General features: G+C 37.1%; 1 protein-coding gene across 4 annotated transcripts in view; it reads left to right on the top strand.

The window, feature by feature from the left end:
• Nucleotides 1-21,294, top strand: part of ATRNL1 (attractin like 1) — a 433,970-nt gene that overhangs the window by 304,388 nt on the left and 108,288 nt on the right. For 3 of the 4 annotated variants that reach the window (XM_041461314.1, XM_041461313.1, XM_041461316.1), the window contains exon 27: nt 13,685-13,792. The exons of the other annotated variant lie outside the window; for it this stretch is intronic. In XM_041461314.1, the coding sequence (XP_041317248.1) occupies nt 13,685-13,792 (108 nt within the window). The remainder of the gene's footprint in view (nt 1-13,684; nt 13,793-21,294) is intronic. 4 annotated transcript variants of the gene reach the window in all.

The following is a 21,294-nucleotide window of genomic DNA, read 5'->3' as shown; positions in this document are numbered from 1 at the left end:
AGTTGCAGAAAATTAGGTCAAAATTTCCCTCCATCAAAAACTTAGAAACTCAGAAATGACTTTTGCCTGTAGGACAGGAATGAAAGCGTGTTATTTTAAAGGCCAGTGAAATATAACTGCAAGACAACTTTTACTGTTGAAATCATAAGACTCATTCATCAGAATTCAAATGGAAATGAATCAAAATGCTGATAAATTAGAAAAAAAGGCAAATATTCAAATCCTCTTTAAAAATTCAATAATTTTCTAATAAGGCTGTATTCTTACAATCAATAATTTGTAAGTGCATGGGCATCCCTGTGTGAAACCAAATTTATTTGTGCTGTTTGCCCACCTTTTGTGTTTGAGCACAGACAAAGCAGCAAATGTCAAACAGCCACTTAGGAGTTCTTATATAGAGTGGATTTTTGTATTTGTATCATGGATGTTGGCAATTGTCATAAAACAAAAATATTAGAACTTTTTCTAATTCCTCTGAGTATTCATAAAATGTTGAAGAAATTACCTGTGGGGATAATAGGATTCTTTGAATCTTGAACCAGGTAGAATTTTGGAAAAATTAATATAATCAATCACCAGAAAAATCCAAATTATTTGTAGGGACCTGTTTGGAGCTACTTACCCAGGTAAAAGTAGCTGCTGTGTATCGACCCTCAAAAATGGCCATACAGGACATGAAGGACAAGATGTGGTTGATGTAATCTGTGTATGTTTTTAATTTGGTAGCATAGTTTAGTAATCCTCTGAGTGGGACTGTTCAGTCTCCCTTTGCCCGTCATCAAGGTGTCTTTGCTGCTGGATTTTCATGCTGCCTTCTCCTAATACAAATGTTAGGGTTGCACATAAGAAAATGACAGCTGATGCTTGGTCTTTCAGCCCTGTATCCCAGCACTGCCAAGCTGCCTGTTTCTGTATAAACTGGGTTTTCCACACTAGTATGAACTGTGGGCATAAAGAATGGCTATATTGAGCAATCGAAGCAAGATTTCCTACTCCATGGGAAGCTCCAAACCCCCTCCTAAACTGGTGAGGAAAAACATCCTTCTCTTCTCCTGATGGCCTTAGCTGAGAGTTTGGAACCTATTAGCAGTGCACAAGATCCCCAGTGCCAAATCTGGATAGTTTAAGCATTGAGCACTGGTGGAGAAAGTTCTGCACAGGTGCAGAGAAACTGCAACGGGGGCACTGTCCAGAAATTTCTCCTGAAGTACCTTCAATGGCTTCTGCAGCCACCTCATTTATGTGTGGCAGGGAAGGATCAGAGAATCCTTTCAGGTCATCACATCCCAGCACTGCTCTTGTACTTCACACCTTTGTGGTCTTTCAGCTCACTTTCACTGACAGGAGTCTGAACTTTGCTTCACAGAAAGGAGCTGCCTCCTCTGCAGTGTCCCAGGCTTCCCTGCTGTCATTTGGCATTTTGAACCTGTGCTAGAGCTAATATTGAGTGGGATCCTTACCCAGATGAAAATAGAGAAGGTTTGCTGGTCCTCAGTTAAATAGGAGAGAGAATATAAATGTTTCCCTGCAGAGGTGAATATCATCTTGAATTCATATTTGTTGGTTAAAACATATCTATTTAAATGACAAAGTTCATATAATCAAGAAATATCTTCTTCCATGTTATTAATCAACCAACCACCACAGCCCCAAGTAAGAAAGTCAAAACTCACGTTGAAGGGTTTGAGCATTACATTTTAGAATACTTCCCTCCATTCCAAATAAGTAGGGAAAATTAATTAGCCAAATCATCATTGTCATGCTCTTTTTAAGGAGCTCCTGAGGGCAAGTCCTTGCTTTGCATGCACTGTGATAAATATAGGTCTGCTGAGGAAAATCATTGAGATATGTGGCACCTTTAACTCATAGATAATATCTTTGTTTCCTTTTGTCTCACAGTTAAGGATGTTACTGGCTTTTTTTCTTGGTAAATAAATTTCAATTAATGAAATTCCAGCTGTCTCACATATTATGGTGGTGGAGATTTGAAAGCATTTAGCAGATGCCCATATAAAAAAAAACCTATTAACGCATAGCAGGTTCCCTGACATTTTAAACCAGTCCAGCTGGAAACAATAGCAGAAAACAAGTCCACATTGTTGAAAAATTTAGAGCTCTGTCTAATGCAGGTAAAGAATTCCTATGCAGAAAGTAATGTACTGTTGCAGAATATAAAAATGTCTGATGCTTTCAGTTTTTTAAGAGGACCATTATATTTTGTTGTGTTTATTTACTCTTTATACAAACTGTACAAGATTGTATATAAAAAAAACGAGCCAAATAAGATTCCAGATAAAAGATAATTGTCTCTTAAGTTTTTTCTCCAACTAATCACTCCTAATATCATGTAAGAGTTTCTAAAAAGTAGCAGTCAGAAATTCTGATAATTTATTTGTCCCTAGGCATTTTAATCTGATACAATTATTTAAAAAACCCTTTAAGACTGCCATAAAAATCCTATTAGTAGTTCACTACTTAAAATCCTACCAGTAAAGTCAAGCCTGGGGAGGAAGTAAAGGAATGGGAAAGATGACCTTGACTTGCCTAAATCTTGAAGTATTTAATTTGGAAATGGGTCATATTAGAGGAAAGCAGGTAAAAGCGACATGCACGTAATTCCAATGTGCACAGAGACTGTGTGGAAATATACTTTGGGAAGTCCCTGCTCATTCTGATGAAGTAATCTTTGCAATATATGCATTTTAAAATTCCTACATTCATTTTCCTGTGTTAAAAAAAAAAAAAGAGAAGAGGGAAACTGAATGCTAGGTGGAAAAGTGTTTTCTCCTTTTTGTTTCTTTCTTAGGATTTACTGTGGGTAGAAACAGTAAAGCTGACTTTTCATCCTTGTTGTGCAAATTCCCCACGATGCAGTGCTAACACAAGACCCATTTTCTGTTTGAATCTGTCTAAGCCTCTAAACCACAATTTAAATGATGCACAGTGCTTGTGATCGCATCCATAGCAAAGGGATGAATTCTTAATATAAAATGTTTTGTGATGTTACATCTGTGTAAGGTCCTTCAGTGCTTTCCTGTGCTTCACTGTGATTTAAGTTATTGCATTGTCAGTATCTCTGAATAACCATGGCAAATTCAAATTTAAAGTCTGTCACTTGGAAGGTAAATTCTAACAATTTACTGATAGTGATTTTACTTTAAGGTACCTAGCCTCTGTCCTACCCACATACAGTTACAATAGCATTCCACGAGTCCAATAATCTATTTTAAGGATTTAACTGCAAAGGTAAATCACTGTGTAAGGTGGATGTATACAGAACAGATTCTGTAGGACAGTGACTGCAGAACTGCTAAAAATATGTTGAGTACATTGCTTCCTTCAATGAGGATGAGGGCTCTTGGATCAAAAGCAAATGAAAGAAACTAAACATGGCTGGAGTGTTTGACCCAGCTGAAGTGGCTGCACAGACAAGTCTTCCATTCCTGTGACACAGAAGTGCTGTGCTTCCCTCTGACTGTGTCATTGCCACAATCCTGTACTTGGCTGTCCTCTCTGTTGTAAATTAAAATAGATGAAAGCTGTCGAGCCAAGCCTGTGATAGAGGCTAATTTGATGTGATATAATTGATGAACTCTAAATCGTCCCACTTCTCTCTCTTGAAACATTCTGACTGGAGCTCAAAATGCCAGGGTGCTTTGATTTACACTCTGTCACTTTTATATTGAAAGTCTGAGTGTAGCAGCAGTGAGGGATTAACTTCTTCACAGTATTTCTTTCTAATCTGTAGAGTATGCACACACACAGGCTGCAATCCCTTGTAAGAACAGTACTGGGAAAGTCAGATTTCCTTGTTTGCAGCTGGTTTGTGCACAAAATTATTAAGATTAATAGAATAGCAACCTGACTTCTGCTGCTATAGATATTGCCAAGGTAGTCTCTCGGAATTAGTGTTGTGCTTCTTATTTTAGAACTGAATTTTAAACTTTTTGGTATAGTTAGTGCTTGAAAACTCTATTTCTGAAATTCTGATATAGCTGAAATATTTGAGGAGATTAGACAGGTTCTCGTCCCTTTAGCTTTCTAGGTAGCAACTCAACTCTTAAAATAATTCTCCATAGAATTATGCCTTTCAGACTTTCTGCTGTCACCAGTTTCTTGATTTTTTTGTACTTTCCTGTTCAAGATACTTGAACTCAAAGCAAACTCTCTTGGTTCCTTGGTTTCTTTCAAAGGTAAGGGATGCTCAGTGGCCTTGATTTCTTAGCTCTCTAGCAGGAGTGGAAAACTTTTCCATCAACTTTTACTGTTCAAGGATTCTTGAGCAACCTCCATTAGAAGTGTAGCATCTCACATCTGCTAAATCAGATGTTTTGAACAGAAGCAACAGGAACAAAGGAGAGCTGCTTTAATTCACATTATTACTCTGATTCAACAGCAGAACTGCATCAGTTTCAGAGCCTCTTGCTCCCCTGCACAACAGGAGCTGGCTCTGCCCACATGCCATTCCCCCCAGCAGTGCGTGCCAAATTCTTGCTGACCTGGGTGTACCACGTGTGGTGAGCAAATCTGTGAAGTTTGGAATATTTCTTTGGCTAGCACCCAGATTTCAGATGGGCATCCTAGTTTCAACCCCCTTCTCACTGAAAATGCCAGGTGGGTGGGATTCGTTATGAGGAATTTCTGTACATTTGCAGCCACCAGACTTTTTTCTGATCTTGGCTATAACTTAAAACTATGTCTTCGCTAATGATTTATAATTGAATGGCTGATGTGAAACATACTGGTATTAAAACTTCTACTGGATGCAGTGGTTGAGCTAAAAATGAGGCTCATTTTTAATGAAAAGGGAGTCAACAACCTTGTAACGCAGTGTCAAAATTTGTAATGCTTTTATAGAAGGCCTTTACTCACCCAGGAAGACAGCACCAGGTACTGTGGCTTGACCATTCAGCCCCTTACACTGGGGATTTATGTGAGTCAGGGCATTTCCATCCTGACACAGGCAGGAACACTGGTCAAGGTTCCTCTTTTTGGTCCCCTTTGCAAGGCAGTGACAATGATGGTTATTCAGCTAAATACTCTAAAGATTAAAGCTTGAAAGCATTTAAAGGCATCAGTCAGTCATGGTACATCACCAGTTTAACTTCCTTAATGGTGATGTCATTTATGCTTTAAGGAGCTTCTAAAGGATCACTTTAGGATAGTTCTATGATTGTCAGTGGTGCTGCACCTAGAAGTTTAGTTTACATTGTCACTTTATCAGTGTACCAGTAATCTCAAGTAATAGGTGGTTTTAAAGAATTAGAGGTAATAATCAAGGCAAACTTCACCTTTGCTGGAGTACAGCCCGGTTTTCCTACTCATGATTATTATTTCTCTTCTTTTATAAGTTTTGTACTTGTTTCAATTTCATTAAAAATTAAGAAAAATAAATATAACCCTTGAATTCAATGTCATCTGGAAAGAAAACCTGAATATTTTGATCACCTGAAGTGACTATGGGGTCTGGCATCCAGGTACATTCCAGACACTTCAGCTTTTTATAAACTGGCCTAGCTCCAATTCAGTCATTATAATTTGGACTGCAACTTTTCACATCACTTCACAAAAGAAACAAATCCAGTGTCTACCGGTTTTTTGTCATGCAGGTTAAAAAATGCATTGACATTGTTTGCAAATTAAGATATACATGTCCTGCACTTTAGCATCTCTTTAAAGTAATACTATGTACACTGCTTTTTTTTCTGTCTCTGTGCTAGGGAATAGTCTCCTTTTAAAAGTGCTTTAGTTAGGGCCTCTTTAGAAAGGTTCTTAAGTACCTACAGTGAAAATGGGGTACAATATCAAGCAGTAAAGTAGAAAAATGTGCAGAAGAATGCTTGCTAAATATTTTCAGATATCAAAACCTGGTTAAATTTATTTTAGAATATGTAGAGAATTGGCACATATGTGATTCCAGAGCCTGTCAGGGTTCCAAGATTTCAAGTAGGAGCAGAGATAATTCCCATCTAAGTAAAGAAGAGGGCAAAGGGAGGGCTGGGCAATTAGGCACCAACCAATTTATCATAAATTCTTGGGAAAGTATTGGGGTAAAAAATTTTTACATGCTCTGTAGTAATGTAGAAAAAAACCAACAAAACAAAGAAGTGAGGCATTTAATGTTATTTTTTTCAAGTACAAGTTGTGTCAAGCCAAACCCAATTTCTTGACAGAACAGATTAACAGACCTTTTAGACAAATAGGAAGTGAATGTCAAAGTGTGTTCTTGAAGTTGTTAGATACGTTTTTCATTGTAAGGGAAAGGTGCATCAGGTGGGCTTTTGCTGGAATCTGATTCTGGTGTTGATTTAACAGACAGAAGGGAGCACTGAAGATGGGAGCAGGAGTGGTGAGATAACATTTACATACCCATGTTTGTTTACAGTTGAGAATGTTGAAGGGAAACTTCATATTTATAAAGAACTCCTGTAAAGCACACAAGAGTTTTGGGGGGGTTTCTCCTCACTTGTGGACAGAGAATGGTCTCCACTGCAGACAGTACAAGAAAAAATTGGCTTAAATTTCAGCATGGAGATTTAAGTGTTCTGGACTTCTGGAGGGACTGTGGAACCAATGTGGCCTTTTTAAAAAACATAATCTGCCAGAAGAATCATGATCACACTGTCCTTGTGTAGGAGCAAGGCACAGGGGTGGACCAAGTGATCTCATGGGCACAACTGAAACCCCATTTCCTTTATCTGAACATGATTGCTATCTTTAAAGCAATTTGAATTATTTAGGGAAGAGCTGTGAATTACCAGCTTCTCATCTGTTGTTTAAGATAAGGAACTAAAGCTGTTTTTTAACAGTTATGATAATGATGGATAATATTCATAGTGCCTCATGTCAAAAGAGCTTAACAACGTTGATAGGAAGGACTGAGATTTTGTTATTTTAAGGAAGTTCCACACTGTGGCTATTTCACTCATAAAAATGGTAGCTATGTTTTTTAGTTCTTCAGAAAACATTTTGAAAGCAGTATTTACATGGCACCATTGTAGATGACAGAATTCCAAGGGGTAGTTTGCACCATACAATACTTGAGTCTTTCATATTCTGAAATAATTTTAAGATATTTTAATATGTCAGTATTTACAGTATTTACATCTACATTGTCATTGTAGATGACAGAGTTCCAAGGGATAGTTTGCACCGTACAATACTTGAGTCTTTCATATTCTGAAATAATTTTAAGATATTTTAATATATTCACTTATAAACAACTGTCCTTAGGCAAACACAGAATGTTTTCTGTGGAAACATTTCAACATCTACAATTAGTTGACCTGGCTCTTCTCTCTGTACACAGAATTACTTCGCAGAACAAGCATTTTTAGAAATTTTCTGTCAACTGAAAATGGCTGTGATAGCTAACAGCAAAATATTCTACAGTTTGCTGAAAGGATTTTTTAAACCCACTTGATTAGGGGTAAAAGGAAATTTCTGGGATTAGCAAGGCCTGCTAAAAGGATTTTTTAAACCCACTTGATTAGGGGTAAGAGGAAATTTCTGGGATTAGCAAGGCCTACTGAAAGACTTAAGTACACCTTTAGGAACCTTTAAAATGTTAATGGTTACAGATCTGTGTAACTGTGCACATGGATTCACTGTGACCCAAATGAAAGTGATAATAGGATTAGGTCTTGTGTAGCATTTCTTAAATTTTAAAGCAGGGAATTGAATTTTGAGTTTATTATTGATTTTTAGCATCCAAGAAATCTCCCCATGCCAAAATGTTCTTTAGGGAAAAAATATGAAGGATCAAGCACAACCTTGTTGATGCCCCATAAATTAAGGCAAATGAGCATCACCCAGGGTGCCCTTTTCAGTCTTCTAGAGATGGGAATTTTATTCCAGTATCACAAAGTTCCAAAACCCGAAGTCACAGCAGATTCACATTTTGCTCTTTGCTTGCTAATGTGCAATACGTTAAATATCTGTTCCTTGGATCTAGGAAAAAAATGACCTTTTCAGGGCTCATCTTTTTTTCTCATTTTTGATTTGTTCAAGGGAAATTGCAGACGACTGGTATTTGGTTTCCAAAAGGGATACATAAAAACTTGACCTTTTGGAACTGTTATTTTTTGGGGATGTGTACACTGTATTTTAAGTATGTCTTAGCTGTTGTTTGCTGGACTATGTCTAGTTTAAATAGCCCTTCATTTTATTCAGTATAAAGCTAGGACAAAAAGTATAACTTCTCTCATTTTTTTCCCATGACAGATCTTTGCACACGCCTGAGAGCACCTTTTCTTCAGGCAATTTTACAAGAAAGCGATATGGAATAGGCCCTGGAATCTCAGGAAGTTTCCACAGACTCTATTTTGCAGTGCAAATAGCACGTTATACTATGTCCGTCATTGTAATATCTCATTGCCTACCTGAATGCACTCTTGTGTCAGGGAACTTTCCACTCAGCATGGTGGGAAATGAGGCAGAGGGAAATGATTGTTTAGGAAGTTCATGATGGAGGGAATGACCGAATTCAGATTGTCAGATTCTGTCAGAACCATGGCTATTCCTGCTGCTTGGTTTCCTATGCCATCTTTTATCCATCTCTTAAAATCACTGTATCTCATGCAGTCATGGAATAGTGAGCTTATTTCACTTAAAACCCAACAAAGTTTAATGACTGTGATCTGCCTTTCCAGTGAAAGCAGCTGATTTGGAAATTAACCAAGTCAAATAGTTTATTCAACATGTAAATGAGAAATTGCTCTCCTTTCCAGCCATATAAATAGCCAATTTAATCTGAAGAGATTTTCAACACCAAGAGTTACAATGAGAAAATTTACAGAGAAGGCAAGCTTTGTCTTGTGCAAATTAAAGTGAATAATCAGGGCTTCATTAAAATATCACTATGTATAATTCAGTCTGAAAATGAGAAGATTTGGTAAGAGAATTAAATTGTGTTTCTACCTAAAATACTGGTGATCCACGCAGATGTGTGTAAGTCCATGTAAGTTACTTCTGCTGATAGGATATGGCCGTAAGAATATTCAATGGCCTTCAAGAATATTCAATGAATGGGTGAATTGCATTTTTTAGAGAGGCTCTGGTTTTGCAGGGCCATCTGTTTACATACAGTCTTAATTTTTTTTTAAGCCTTGGAGCTTGTCAAATGCAGTGTGATCAGAAATTCGTCAGTGCAACTCTCTGTGAGGTTTTGACATTTTTTTCTCCTTGCAAATATTTTTCCTATAAAACTCAGATTTAATGCATGGCATTGTTAATGCTTCTGTTGGATGTTACTCACATCAGGAGTTGACAGTACAGAAGCAGCAAAGGAGGTGACCAAGTTGTAACTGCAGACAAGTCAGAGCTGCAGGATGAATAAGCAGAACAGGAATTTCAAATTAGACATTTGAAAAATCCTTGTCGCTGAGAGGGCTGTGCAGCACTGAGCTAGACAGCAGTTTTCAGAGAGTTGCAGAATTACCATTTTCCTTGTTTTCAATACTCACCTTGACAAAGTCATACAAGTCCAGATACCACTTTGATAATGATGTCATCTAGGAAGAAAACCAAACCCATCTAAGATGTGAAGGAAGAAAAACTAGAAAACCTAGGCAGTTGTTGCTGTTAAAATGATGGACCCTTTTCCAGCTGCCATACCCTTATTTCTGGAACAGTGTACTGAGACCTCCTGCCTCTGTTTGGCAGTCAGAAACCTCCTGAACATTTTTTCTGGTGTTAGCCACCTCCTGCTCCTACCAGGTGTGCAGCTGCCCAGTGACCCTGGGCATGCACACTGGTCAGTGCACCCTTGATGGCACATTCCGGGTGCCTTTGGTTACCCGTGGGCTACAGGCGCTCGTTGGAGGTGCCCAACAGCAGCAGAAAGATCTTTGAAAGGATTGCTCTGTTCGTCCTGTTATGGCACTAAAATGGCCTAATTCTTTTCAGCTCTCCTAATCTCTCAGTCTCTATAGAATGCCTGCTGCTGTACAACAAAGAGAAAGCACACCTCTCCTAGTTCCTAACAACTCATGCACTTTATTAGATTTTTTCCAATTGAGGCTTTTCCAGGGCAGTTATGCTGGAAGGTGAACAGACTAGAAAAGCAGTGCTAGTCAGAAGAGCAGTATCCAATTCCACATGAGAGAGCAAGTCTTAAAGGAAAAAAGAAACAAAAAAGAAGCAAAATGGTAATCTTTCCTAAAATACAAGACTCGAAACATGTCAGCCTGAGTTTGCTGAAATATTGTATTCTGTTAATGTTAACTCACTGTAATATGTATTTGGCATTGAGTGTTTTATTGTACATGAATACAATATAGGCATTAAAATATTTTGAAAGTGATGTAATCAACCAAGAGAAAAATATATCAATACATTTCTACTTAAACTGTGCAAGGAATAAATTTCCTTTTTATAGCACATACGAGATGCCGTGGAACATTTGCATTTACTCCAAACTTCCTTGATCAGAGGAGTGGTATCCCCCACGAAAATTTTTTTGATCAATGGTAAAATTTAATTGTATTCTCAGGTAACTGCTTTCTTGAGATAAAATTCTAGATGGGAAAGGAAGTCCTATTTCAAAATCCTTATTTCACTAGGACACCAAAACTCAAAATTATCATAACCTACAGGCTAAGAAGTCTACATGTTCATGCAAAATCAGGTGAAATGCATATTCCCATGATAGGGAAATAATTATGCCAAAATGGTTGGATTTAGAAGAAATGTTTTAAAATTATATGGGTGTTGAGAAATTTACCTAATTTATAGTGTCCTAACATCTTACTGTTCTTCACTGAAGACAGCTGTAATTCTATACTTATATGAAAAACTCTTCAATAGGATATGAATTAATACCTTGGAATTTCTGCAAAATAATAGAAATGCCTAAAAAATTAATCTTGTCAATAATCTTGTACTTAATGAGATTTAAAATTATGGTAGAACTTGAAATTGGTTGTCTGTTCAGTCAAATAAATGCTCATTGAATTTCTCAGCCCTATGCTGAGAAAATAATATTTTTAATTTCTCATACTTTAAAGTGAATATTTAGAGATGTGACTGCATTCCAAATGCTATAGATTAAATTTGTGATAAAATATGCAAATATTACATGTTAACACTATCTGTTTATCTGATGTCTCCAAGTGAATATCTCTAATTACTGGAGAAGTGTGGGTTTGGGTTTTTTCTTTGTGGTTTTTTTTTTTTTCTTTAATTCAGTACATTTTTGGAATTGAGTATATAAAAGTAACAGCATTATAGTTTCACTTTCTGTTATCCCCTGTTTATTCTGCCTCAGTTTTGATGAAATCTGTGGAGAGATTTTGTTTGATTTTTTAATCTCTTTGCTGAGAGGGTAAGGAAGAGCTTTTTCACTCTTCTCATGAGATGCCTGTTCAAAGAGTTTCCATGTCCCTTGCCATATGGGTGAGGTAGGAATTCCCCATAACTGGAAGCTCAGAACTTTGTCCCAGTATTGGAACAGGGACAGTTGCCAATGGTGGGAGGCAGTGACCTTTTCCAGCCACCAAACTGATTTTAAACATTGTGATATCTTCCTGTATTTCTCCTCATTGCCTCTTGTTTTTTCATCTGTTCCTGCACCTTGCAGAGAGCTTTAAAATGATGAAGGGAAAGCAGCAGTGTTTTGAGTAAAACACTTTGATGTGCAAGTGCTCAGCTGCCAAAATCAGCAGCGCTTTATGGGCAACCAAACATTTTAAAGTTTTCATTCTTGTTTACAGAGCTAATTAAGCATCTTTGTAGCATTCTTTTCAAATGGCAGACTATCAAAATTACAGTGACTATCTTGTGAATGAAAAGGTTCTGCTGAATGCCTGGCCAGGAGAAGAGGGGGAGAAACCTACTGACCTTAAAAACCAAGGAACATATCAAATATACTTTATAGTCTGCATTAGATAAATCTTTTAAATAGTAGTATGTGCATTTGGAGCATAGGTTTAAGTATTTTCCCCAAGCAATTCTATTTGTTTAAAACAGTGTTTGGTTTCCCATTAAAAAGTAAGCACTTGCCAATAGCTCTGCAGACTTAGAATACTGTAATGAGTTCCATGTGGCAGGACTGTTCTAATTATACTGTTTTCTTCAATTTTTGCTATTTTAAGAGGAAAAGGAGGTACCTATAGTAATTTTAGGATGTAATAACTCAGTATTTTAAACTCTAAGATTTTGTGGTCTTTCAGAAGTTGTTGGTAGGACTGGAGGGCCATAGTAGTTCTTTCCTGCTGTAATATCTATTAGTAAATTGTGTTGATGCAAATCAATGCTGATGCAAATCCTAGACAGAGGCCAGCAGTTTCATCTTGAAGTAAAGGGTTAAAAACATAATTCTTAACCATCTAGATATTCATACTTGGTTTTTATTTATTCTCAGTATAAAACATGCAGTTTTGCCCACAGACATATTGATTGCCCTCTTGGTGTGATAAACTGGGAGCCCATTTGTGCAGGTGCTTGCTGACAAACACACTGCTTGGCTATAAAATCCAGGTCTTGGGAATGTACTGGCTCTGCACTGAGAGGTTCTGGTCTGATTTTAATGTTACAAGTGCGTCTTTAAATTTCTACAGACAATCTTAAAATGCAAGTTGAGGCAAAATGCATAAGAAGCACTACAAAATGAGTTTGTTGTTTTGTAGGAGATCTTAAATCAACAGTGTTTATTAGTAAGCTGCCAGCAAATATTTGCTTGCATACCTTTTATTATTTCAAAGGCTTTTATTAGCAGTATGTCACGGTGCTAGTGTCATTTACATTCAGACACCACTTTCTAATGTTTTAAGCTTTCCAGAGATAACAGGGAGGAAAACGTTAAGAAAATGAAACAGATCTTTTCTAATAAATCATTTTTGCAAGCGTTTTGTCTCTTCAAGATTCTGTGCCATCCTGTTCAGCTGAAGGAACACACCACTTGAATTGCACGACTCATTCACCTTAAATATTTAATAATGCTTTCATTAGTTGCACTGAACCAGTGGAGTAAGATCTGTAATATCTACTGCTGGCCATCATTTTTATTCATTGTGGTTTAATAAGCATTATAATTACAGACTGAGGAAGAAATATGAGTTAACTTTGTGGTTTTGCTTGGGACTTCTGTGCACACTGGTGTGATTGGAAGGGATTAAACAAGCTCTGTGAGCATAGCTGAGTGTATTCTAATATAATGGTACAGAGTTCCCAATCCTGGCACATAATTCTTCATATGAAAGTAACTGCAGAAAAGATCCTGCATAAAATTGAGTGCTGACACTATTAACTCCATCTGGCTTAGTTGTGAAATATGAAAATTTGAAAGCCAAGTGGACTTGTTTTTGGCAGGTGTTCTAATGCATGCATTATCAGTGGAATTAGACTTCAACTATTTTTACCAACCAGTTCCTATATTTGCTTGTAACTTACACAAATAGCAGTTATTTAGAGAGAACAGTCAGTTAGGGAAGCTTTCATTTGGAAAGTTTGTCAGAGTTCAAGCTAAAAGGCCGTTTGTAGGCATCATAACCTTCTGTGCTTGTTTCTTGAGTAAATATAGATGGTGATGATTATGATTTAGTATAACTTTCTCACTTTGATATCACAAAAGTGGCTGTATGCATGCTGTTTGCATTCTTATGTTTTAATGGGAGGTATAGTAGGGCAGACTGATATCTGGTGCATTTTTTAATGTTTTGTTAAAACATCATTTTTTCCTCATCAGCAACTTATGCGGGAGCGACAGCAGATGGCCAGCCGCCCCTTTGCTTCTGTCGATGTAGCACTGGAAGTAGGAGCTGAGCAAACAGACTTTCTACGAGGGCCATTAGAGGTAGGAACAGTGGTGCTGACAAGGGACCATTGTGATTTGCATATTTATATTGCCAGTCTCATCTGCATCTGCTTCTGAAACCAAGCAGCATCTGATTACCTGGAGCTGACAAGCCTCAGCTATGTGTGTTGTGTCATTTCTAAGGCACAGAGTTTTAATCTCATGACATAAGCTGTACCTAAAACCACTGGAGAATCCATTAGCCTGGGCTGGGGTGACAGGCAGCTCACCTGGCAGTCCTGTTGTGATGGATGTGAGCTGAAGGAATGCAGGACTCTGGCAGGAGTCAGCAGCAAATGTCATGCTCAGTCCTTCAAGTACACAGTGCCATCTAGTTAACATCTATCTTAATTAACAGAGATTACAACAAACAACCTAACTAAAGCACCTTAGAGTAAAAATTCAGTGTTGTTTTATACACAGAGGTTTAAAGTATACAAACTGTACTGCATGGTTTTGTTTGTAGGAGATGGCTACATTACTGCATTCTTTTATTGCAATTGCAGTACATTGGAAAAGAAATAGTAATATGTAAAGCAATATAATATTGGAATGGTGTAATAATGCATGAAATGGATTCTGAAAGTTTCACCTCAAAATGGAGGGAAAATTGTAATATGTGGATAATAATTAATATCTAATCTAGGTTTAGATTTTGGGAGATGATCTTCTACTCCTCTACTCCTTTAACTTTAGTTACAATATTGTGTTTACAGTTATTACTACAGCCTATTTATGGTGGGGCCTGGGAACAAGGTGTGCTAGCTCTGAAATCTTTCCGGATTGTACTCTTCATTGCTGCCAATTCTTCTTAAATTCAAAGCTTCTCTTACTCCTCAATAACCAATCTCAGTGGAAGGTTAAATACCATCTGTCAGAGCTCCGAGGTTCATGGGGAATGAGTGCTGTGAAAAACAAAAACATAGCAGAAAGAAAAAGATTCAGGTCTTGAGTACTTATCAAAGTGAGGTGCTCTGTCCTGCAGTTGAACAGGAAGTCATCCCAATTGTTCTTACAGTCACAATTTAAATATTTGGAATAGGTGGTGAATAAAAATGACGTATCTCTTTGAAGAAGCTGTGTTATTTTCTGACCTAATACTAAACCCCTCACATTCTTCCCCAAAACCACCATACTTCTGTCTCCTCTTATCTTGGAGCAGAAGACCTCTCCAGCTCCCCGAGAGCTGCAGTTAAAAGTTAATTTTTTTGCAATGTGATTTCATTGTCTCTGCACTGTATCTAAGAAGATTTTTTTTCTGTTTTCTTTTCAAATGGAGGCAGTGAAGGGACAATGAGGCATCCATACTCTAATTTTGTACATACTGATTATTTAATTAAACTTCAGAAGTAAACTTCTAAAGTTTAATCACAACTTAATTGCTACATTTTTTCCTCATGTTTTTTATTTAGCACTAAATGAGGTAGATCCTAAAATATCTTAATTATATTTTATAGTTTTTATTACCTTCTTTTTTTCCTAGCCAAGCATTTTCTAGCAATTGTTTAGAATTCAGCATCCATAGTGGTTTTTTTCTTAATTAATACATAGTTACACACAGAATGAACTCCATTCAAAATTTCCTTGGAATTATACTGATCTATCTCTAAAAAAGTATTGTGCTGAGGATTAAATGAATGTGATTCAAGCATTGTTTGTCCTTTGGTATATATTCTGTAAAAATAAAGGGGCTGTATTAAGCTTCTTTGTGAAAGTACACTAAAAGTTTTAGTTGCCATTTTATTTTTCATATTTGGGTCTTTTGGACTGAGGGCAATCCAGCTCACACATTTCCAGGATGTAATGTTTAAGAAAAGAATAATATGAAATAGCTGTGAACCTCATTTTGTTGTATTAATTTAGAGCCATTAACCTACATTAATAATCTTGTCATATCTGAAGCCGACTGGGAGGCTGAAAGCCAGAGATCTTTTGTGAAAAAATGAGAATATAGGGTAACTTCAAAATGTTCTGCTGGCATTGCAGAGATCTTGCACTGATATACCAGGGGCTCCAGTTTTGTTGATGATGCACTGCATTCCCTCTCCTCACACTTTTATTGGCATCGTGTGTTACTGGCTGATACTTTGGACATTGTTGTTACACTTCTATTGACATTGGAATAACTCTGACGCTTCCAGTGACACCACATTGATCCGTGGCCCCTTTGGGCACTGGGTAATGTCACTGAACTCTTCCAGACATTGCTGCAAGTCTCCCACTCAGCTGCAAAGTAAAGCTGCTGTTCATTAACGTCACCTGCCTCATGTGGTGGTGGTTTTGTACAGCTGGAGCTCTACATCAATGCTGATGCTCTGGTACGTGGCAGTGTCCATGTGGCTGCACATGGTAATGCCAGGATGCTGTTTGGTTAACAGCTATATTTTACATTTATTTGTAAATATCCATAGCAGCTATATTTTACATTTATTTGTAAATATCCATAGCAGCTATATTTTACATTTATTTGTAAATATCCATAGCAGATGTATCACTGGAGAGGCTTAGTTTGCAATAGTAAGGCACTTTTTACCCAGTGTTCAGAAAAGATAAAAACTCCAAGAGTATAAACACTGTACATAAAATGGTTGCCTAGTTTAGATACTTACAATACAACTGTAACTGTTTGGGTCTATTTTCAGTTAGCAGCAATTTGAACAGATTTAAATAAAATCCTGAAAACACTACAGAGGAGAGTTGAACTTTGTTGTTGGAGTATCCATCAATCAGTCTATCTTTCTTAATGTTTTGACAACAAAATGACAGTATCTCCATATTAACTCCTTCAAAAAACTTCAATTTGCATTGTATTCCTCCTCTTCCCTGTCTGAGTGGGTTTTTAGGCATTGGCAATAGCCTTTGTTCTTACCCATTTAAACAATATTATTTATCAGTTTTTACCTCCTCAGGCCACCTTTTACATGAACAAGCCTCATCTTGTTTTCTACTCTGTCATGTTGGCTTTATTACAACTCTTCAATGTTTTATTGTCAGTTTAAACTTAACACAAACAAAAGCAGACTTCATTTTTCCCTTGCCCTCCTTCTTTCCTGTATGACACCAACCACTGCCTTCCTAATGCTACTGATAGGATGTTAATTGGGATGTTATCCCAATTCTAAATGTACCAAGCAACACCCACTCCTGCTGTGCCATGGTAGTAATGATATTTAACCCATGCTAGTCCTGATCTGCATCTTCATTTGCTTCTGTAATGACTTCCACTGCACTGCTTGGAGGCGATGAGGTCTGGGTGAGCCCTTGCAGGGAAGGAGCAGGAGGCAGGAACACCCCTCACTCCCTCCTGGGCAGAACAAGAGCAATCCAAAGTTACTGTGGTGGAGGAGGGGAAGGGAAGTCTGGAAGGTTTCCAGAAACCCTCTGGATCCCAAGAGGGGAACAGTCCAGTGCAGCTCTGCTGAAGTCACTGGTGAGCCAAGGGAGGGGAAAAAGGAGAGAGAATTCCCAAGGGTCCCTTGCCAGCAGTAGCACATAGCACAGGCTGCTAAGAGCAGAGCCAGAAAACAGCAAAAGCACCCTGTCCAGAGAGTTTGAGAATATTACCTGTTTTGTGGTACCACCATAATTTTTTTCAGTGCCACAATCATAAAAAAAATCAAAGTAGCATCATAGATCAATAGATGCTCATTGCTGAGCTTCTTGGCACTCAGTGCCCTCAATGTTACAATGTTTTTTATTCCTTTCATTTCTTTTTTCCAGACATCTGAGCTATTTCCAGACTTGGTTGCTTTTTTCTTCCCAGTATATACCAAAAGCTAAATTATTTAGGCTATCTTCATATTCTAAACCTCCTTTAGGCAAAAATTTTTTCCCTAAAATGTAAATCACTTTTGAAGAGTTTCTTCTGCTGTGCTGCTGACAGTCATTTCAGCTAATCTATGTATTAATTGAGAAGTAAAACATTTTTTTTCCTCTTTGCCTAATTTCTGGGTATTTTTCTTTTGGAAATGGGGACAGATGATTTCTTTAGATAAGATAAAGTAGACACTGCTGTAAACAAACACTTCATGTCTGGTCATGCTAAGACTCTGAACATCAGCATCTTACTGTGCTGCATCTGCTGCAGTAAAGACAGGCATGTTATTGCCTGCAGAAGGACCAAGTGCAGATTTACTGCTGTGATGATCATCCATTTGATATATTTGTGGTATTACTTGGAATTTTTTTTCCAAATCAATGTTATTTCATAATTATTTCTGTAGAAAAGCACACAGTAGATCTTTCAGTCATTTTGCTGTTAAATTACTGCATTTTCCCTAGAGTTGTCATAGATATTAGACCATCCTCTGCTTTTGACAAGGTAGGACAATGTCAAAAATTTTGAATTTCCAATAAAATTTTTGTTTGTTTCTCTAGCAAATGTTTTCTAGTGAGTAATATGTATGATACATTTGATAAATTTTGAATTTCAGGCACTTTTGATAAGTAAGGAGCAAATATTGGCCATTATTTGTCATTTATTTGAGTAAATAATTGGAAGGTGTGACACAAGCAGCTGTCATTTTATACAAAGAATGGCTGCTGAAAAGTAGAGTGACTTATCAAAACACATCAAAATCCTGTAGCAGAGACTTGTGGACTTTTAAGGAATTGTAGTACATATTAATAAGTTGTGCTGCTGGCTTCTCTTGCCAATAAGGAGACTTTTTAGCTTGGTTTACAAATAAATCTAATTAAGGTACATTCAGTTTCTTGTATAATTTGGCTAATTATATAAGATGACTAACTATATAAGATAAATTACAGTGAGTAATTTTTGAAAATGCAGCTTACCTTATTTTGAACAAAATTCACCTAGTTGCATGCTTCATCAGCATTGCACATGCATTGTGTTGATGACATAATGTCTAAAGCCAAGGAACAGGCTCTTCCCAACTCCTTGGTACAGAGCATCTGCTTTCCTCTTGATATGCTCAGTTCCTAATATTAGTCTCAGTATCAGAGGACAGTTTCACTGCCCTTGTGAAAAAGTGATAATTTATTTTAGATAATGGTGAAATTTTCCCTCGAATGATTTTCCAGTGACCATAAAGGCAACATGTATTTGGCAACAGGAACTATCAAAGGCCATTATAGTTGCACTTCTTGCCTACTGAAAACTCATGTCACAGTCTTGAGCTGCTCTCTGTGGCTCAAGAGGGACCAGGGGCAAGAGAATCTAGATGAGAACAATGTGAGCAATCAGAGACATAAAAATTATAACTACAGTGAAAAGTCAAGGAAATTGGAGTAGGCTATTTAAAGGAGTCCAAGTAATAACTTGGAGATATGCAAAAGGTAAACAGCAATCAGGAGGGCAAAATCTTCCTTGGTTGCTGCAGGTGGCAGAGGTGTAATGGACTTAAATTGTAGTAGGGAAGGTTTAAGAAGGTATCAGGAAAAGCTTCTCATAATAAAGCTGAATCACTGAAAGCAATTGCCTGGGGAAGTGATGGAATTGCTTTTATTGGAAGCTTTTTAGAGCAGGATGGACAAATATTTCTCAGGTACCATGTATCATAGGTGCATTAGATGCCTCCTTTCAGCTCTGTCTTTATTATTATTCTGATTACTCCCTAGCTCTTCCTTCTTCAGACTCTCTGAAAATGTTCCATTTCTGTTGTTTGAACACCTTAATTACCTTCACTGCAATGTTAGTTTTCTGTTACTGAATATTTATGACCCTTCTTTTCACTTTTGCTGTTTCATTCATTGACTTACATCCTCCATTTTCTCTCAAGATCAGAAACTGTTAAGTAATTTCTGACCCCAGCCTTTCCCTGTCTGTAGGTCTGCCAAACATAATCTCCATCCTGTCTGGAATAGCTTCAATATTCTCCTTGAAGTCTGTATTGGTGATGTAATTCTTTGTTTTCCTTAACAAGTGCATTGCCATTTTTATAGTCTTTCAAAATCCATGCATCTTAGACACTAGATCTCAGAGAAATGTAGTCAGATGTCACACCTGACACTGAAGAGGAGAATCTGTATTGGATCACATTTTCTGCTTTTCTGTATTGCTCAAAGATCATGTTAAATTTGCTGTCCACTACCTCAAGAACTCCATTATTTTGTGCTACACTTCGACCTTGATGGCTCAGTGCCTTCTCTGCCCCCTCCCTCAATACTGTTCATCCAGAAAACTTTCTCCTGAGCTATGGAGTCACTTTATGTTAAACCCTACTTTCCAGCATTTTTCCTTCTTTGTAAAAGATTGCTTCACATTGTGTGGGTTTTTCTTTTTTTTGTGATATTATGTGCAAGGGATGTTATATCACCAAAATTCACATCTGGTGGTTCTTCACTACAGAAAAGCATTTACCCCAAGCAAATGCTTGTTGTTTGGTTTGCACCACCTCCTTCCTTATATGACATTTGTAATGAAATAAGATGTTTAGATTTCACTCTATTTTGCTCCTCATGCAGTAGTTACACACAACAGGGTTGCTCTGCCCAGTTAGGTATCTTTACATTTGTGTAAGATTTTTGTTGCTTCACCAAAAAGTGTGTCTAGAAATGAGTGAGTGTTCTGAGCCTAAGATTCAGAACAAATACCTCACCTAGCTGCTCATGCATACTGGTCACAGCTATAATTCTTGAGTGTGCTGTGTATACTAAATCAATGTAAAAGGTATAGATGTTCAATTTGTTGCACAGAATTGCATTAGCAATATTTTAAGATTTCTGAGTAGCATTTTTCTTCTCTGGCATATGGGAAAGCTAAAAATAACCTGAGAAATGCTGCCTGGAGTAAGACACATTTTTTTTTTTCATACAGACCATATTTGTGTGTGTGTGTTTATTCCTAAAATATACACTAACACCTCAAAACCTGTTGATGTTTTGCTTGAGTCCTTAACTTCAAGTTTTTAAAAAGTCTATATCAGTTCTAAAGTGTACCCAGTCTCTAAACATGCAAAAAAAATTTTTTTAAATCCCTATGTTCTTTTCTTTGCTTCTTTATTTCTGTCCTCATGGGCTAACAGGTGTTGTGAGAAAACCTTAGACATAATGTAGAGGAGGTTTGTCTAGATGGAGGTTGATTTCCTAATATTTCACCCTAGCAGGAGAGCAAAGCCTTTGCTTATTACCTCATGAACTGTAGGATCTGTAAATTCACAATTAGTTCTGAGAACCTGATTTTGTGTAGTTTTTTTGATAAAAATATATCTTTCCACTTCACAAAGTGTATTTGGCACATGTACTGCATAATCAGATGATTACAGAAATTGTTTGGATAAAAATATGTGATTTGTGTTGAACAAAATTGTGAAGAAATTTCATGCTCAATTAGAGGAGTTTTGGCTTACAGGCAAAGTGTAGGTGTTTCAGTGGTATTGGCATGCTATGAATAGAACTCTTAAATCAATGTATTATGCATAATTGCAAATCCAGAGTATCAAAGTAATTGTTCTGATTGTTTTAAAGCAGAAGTGTTTATATGTTTCTGTAGATGCTATGAATAATAACACTCTACCTTTTAATAAATTCAATTTTTGCAA

The sequence above is a fragment of the Pyrgilauda ruficollis genome, unplaced genomic scaffold (genome assembly GCF_017590135.1).
Source record: "Pyrgilauda ruficollis isolate IOZ18807 unplaced genomic scaffold, ASM1759013v1 scaffold15, whole genome shotgun sequence".
Classification (NCBI taxonomy): Eukaryota; Metazoa; Chordata; class Aves; order Passeriformes; family Passeridae; genus Pyrgilauda; species Pyrgilauda ruficollis.
The sequence above is the reverse complement of the archived record's forward strand: the minus strand, read 5'-3'. Positions and strand labels throughout refer to the sequence as shown.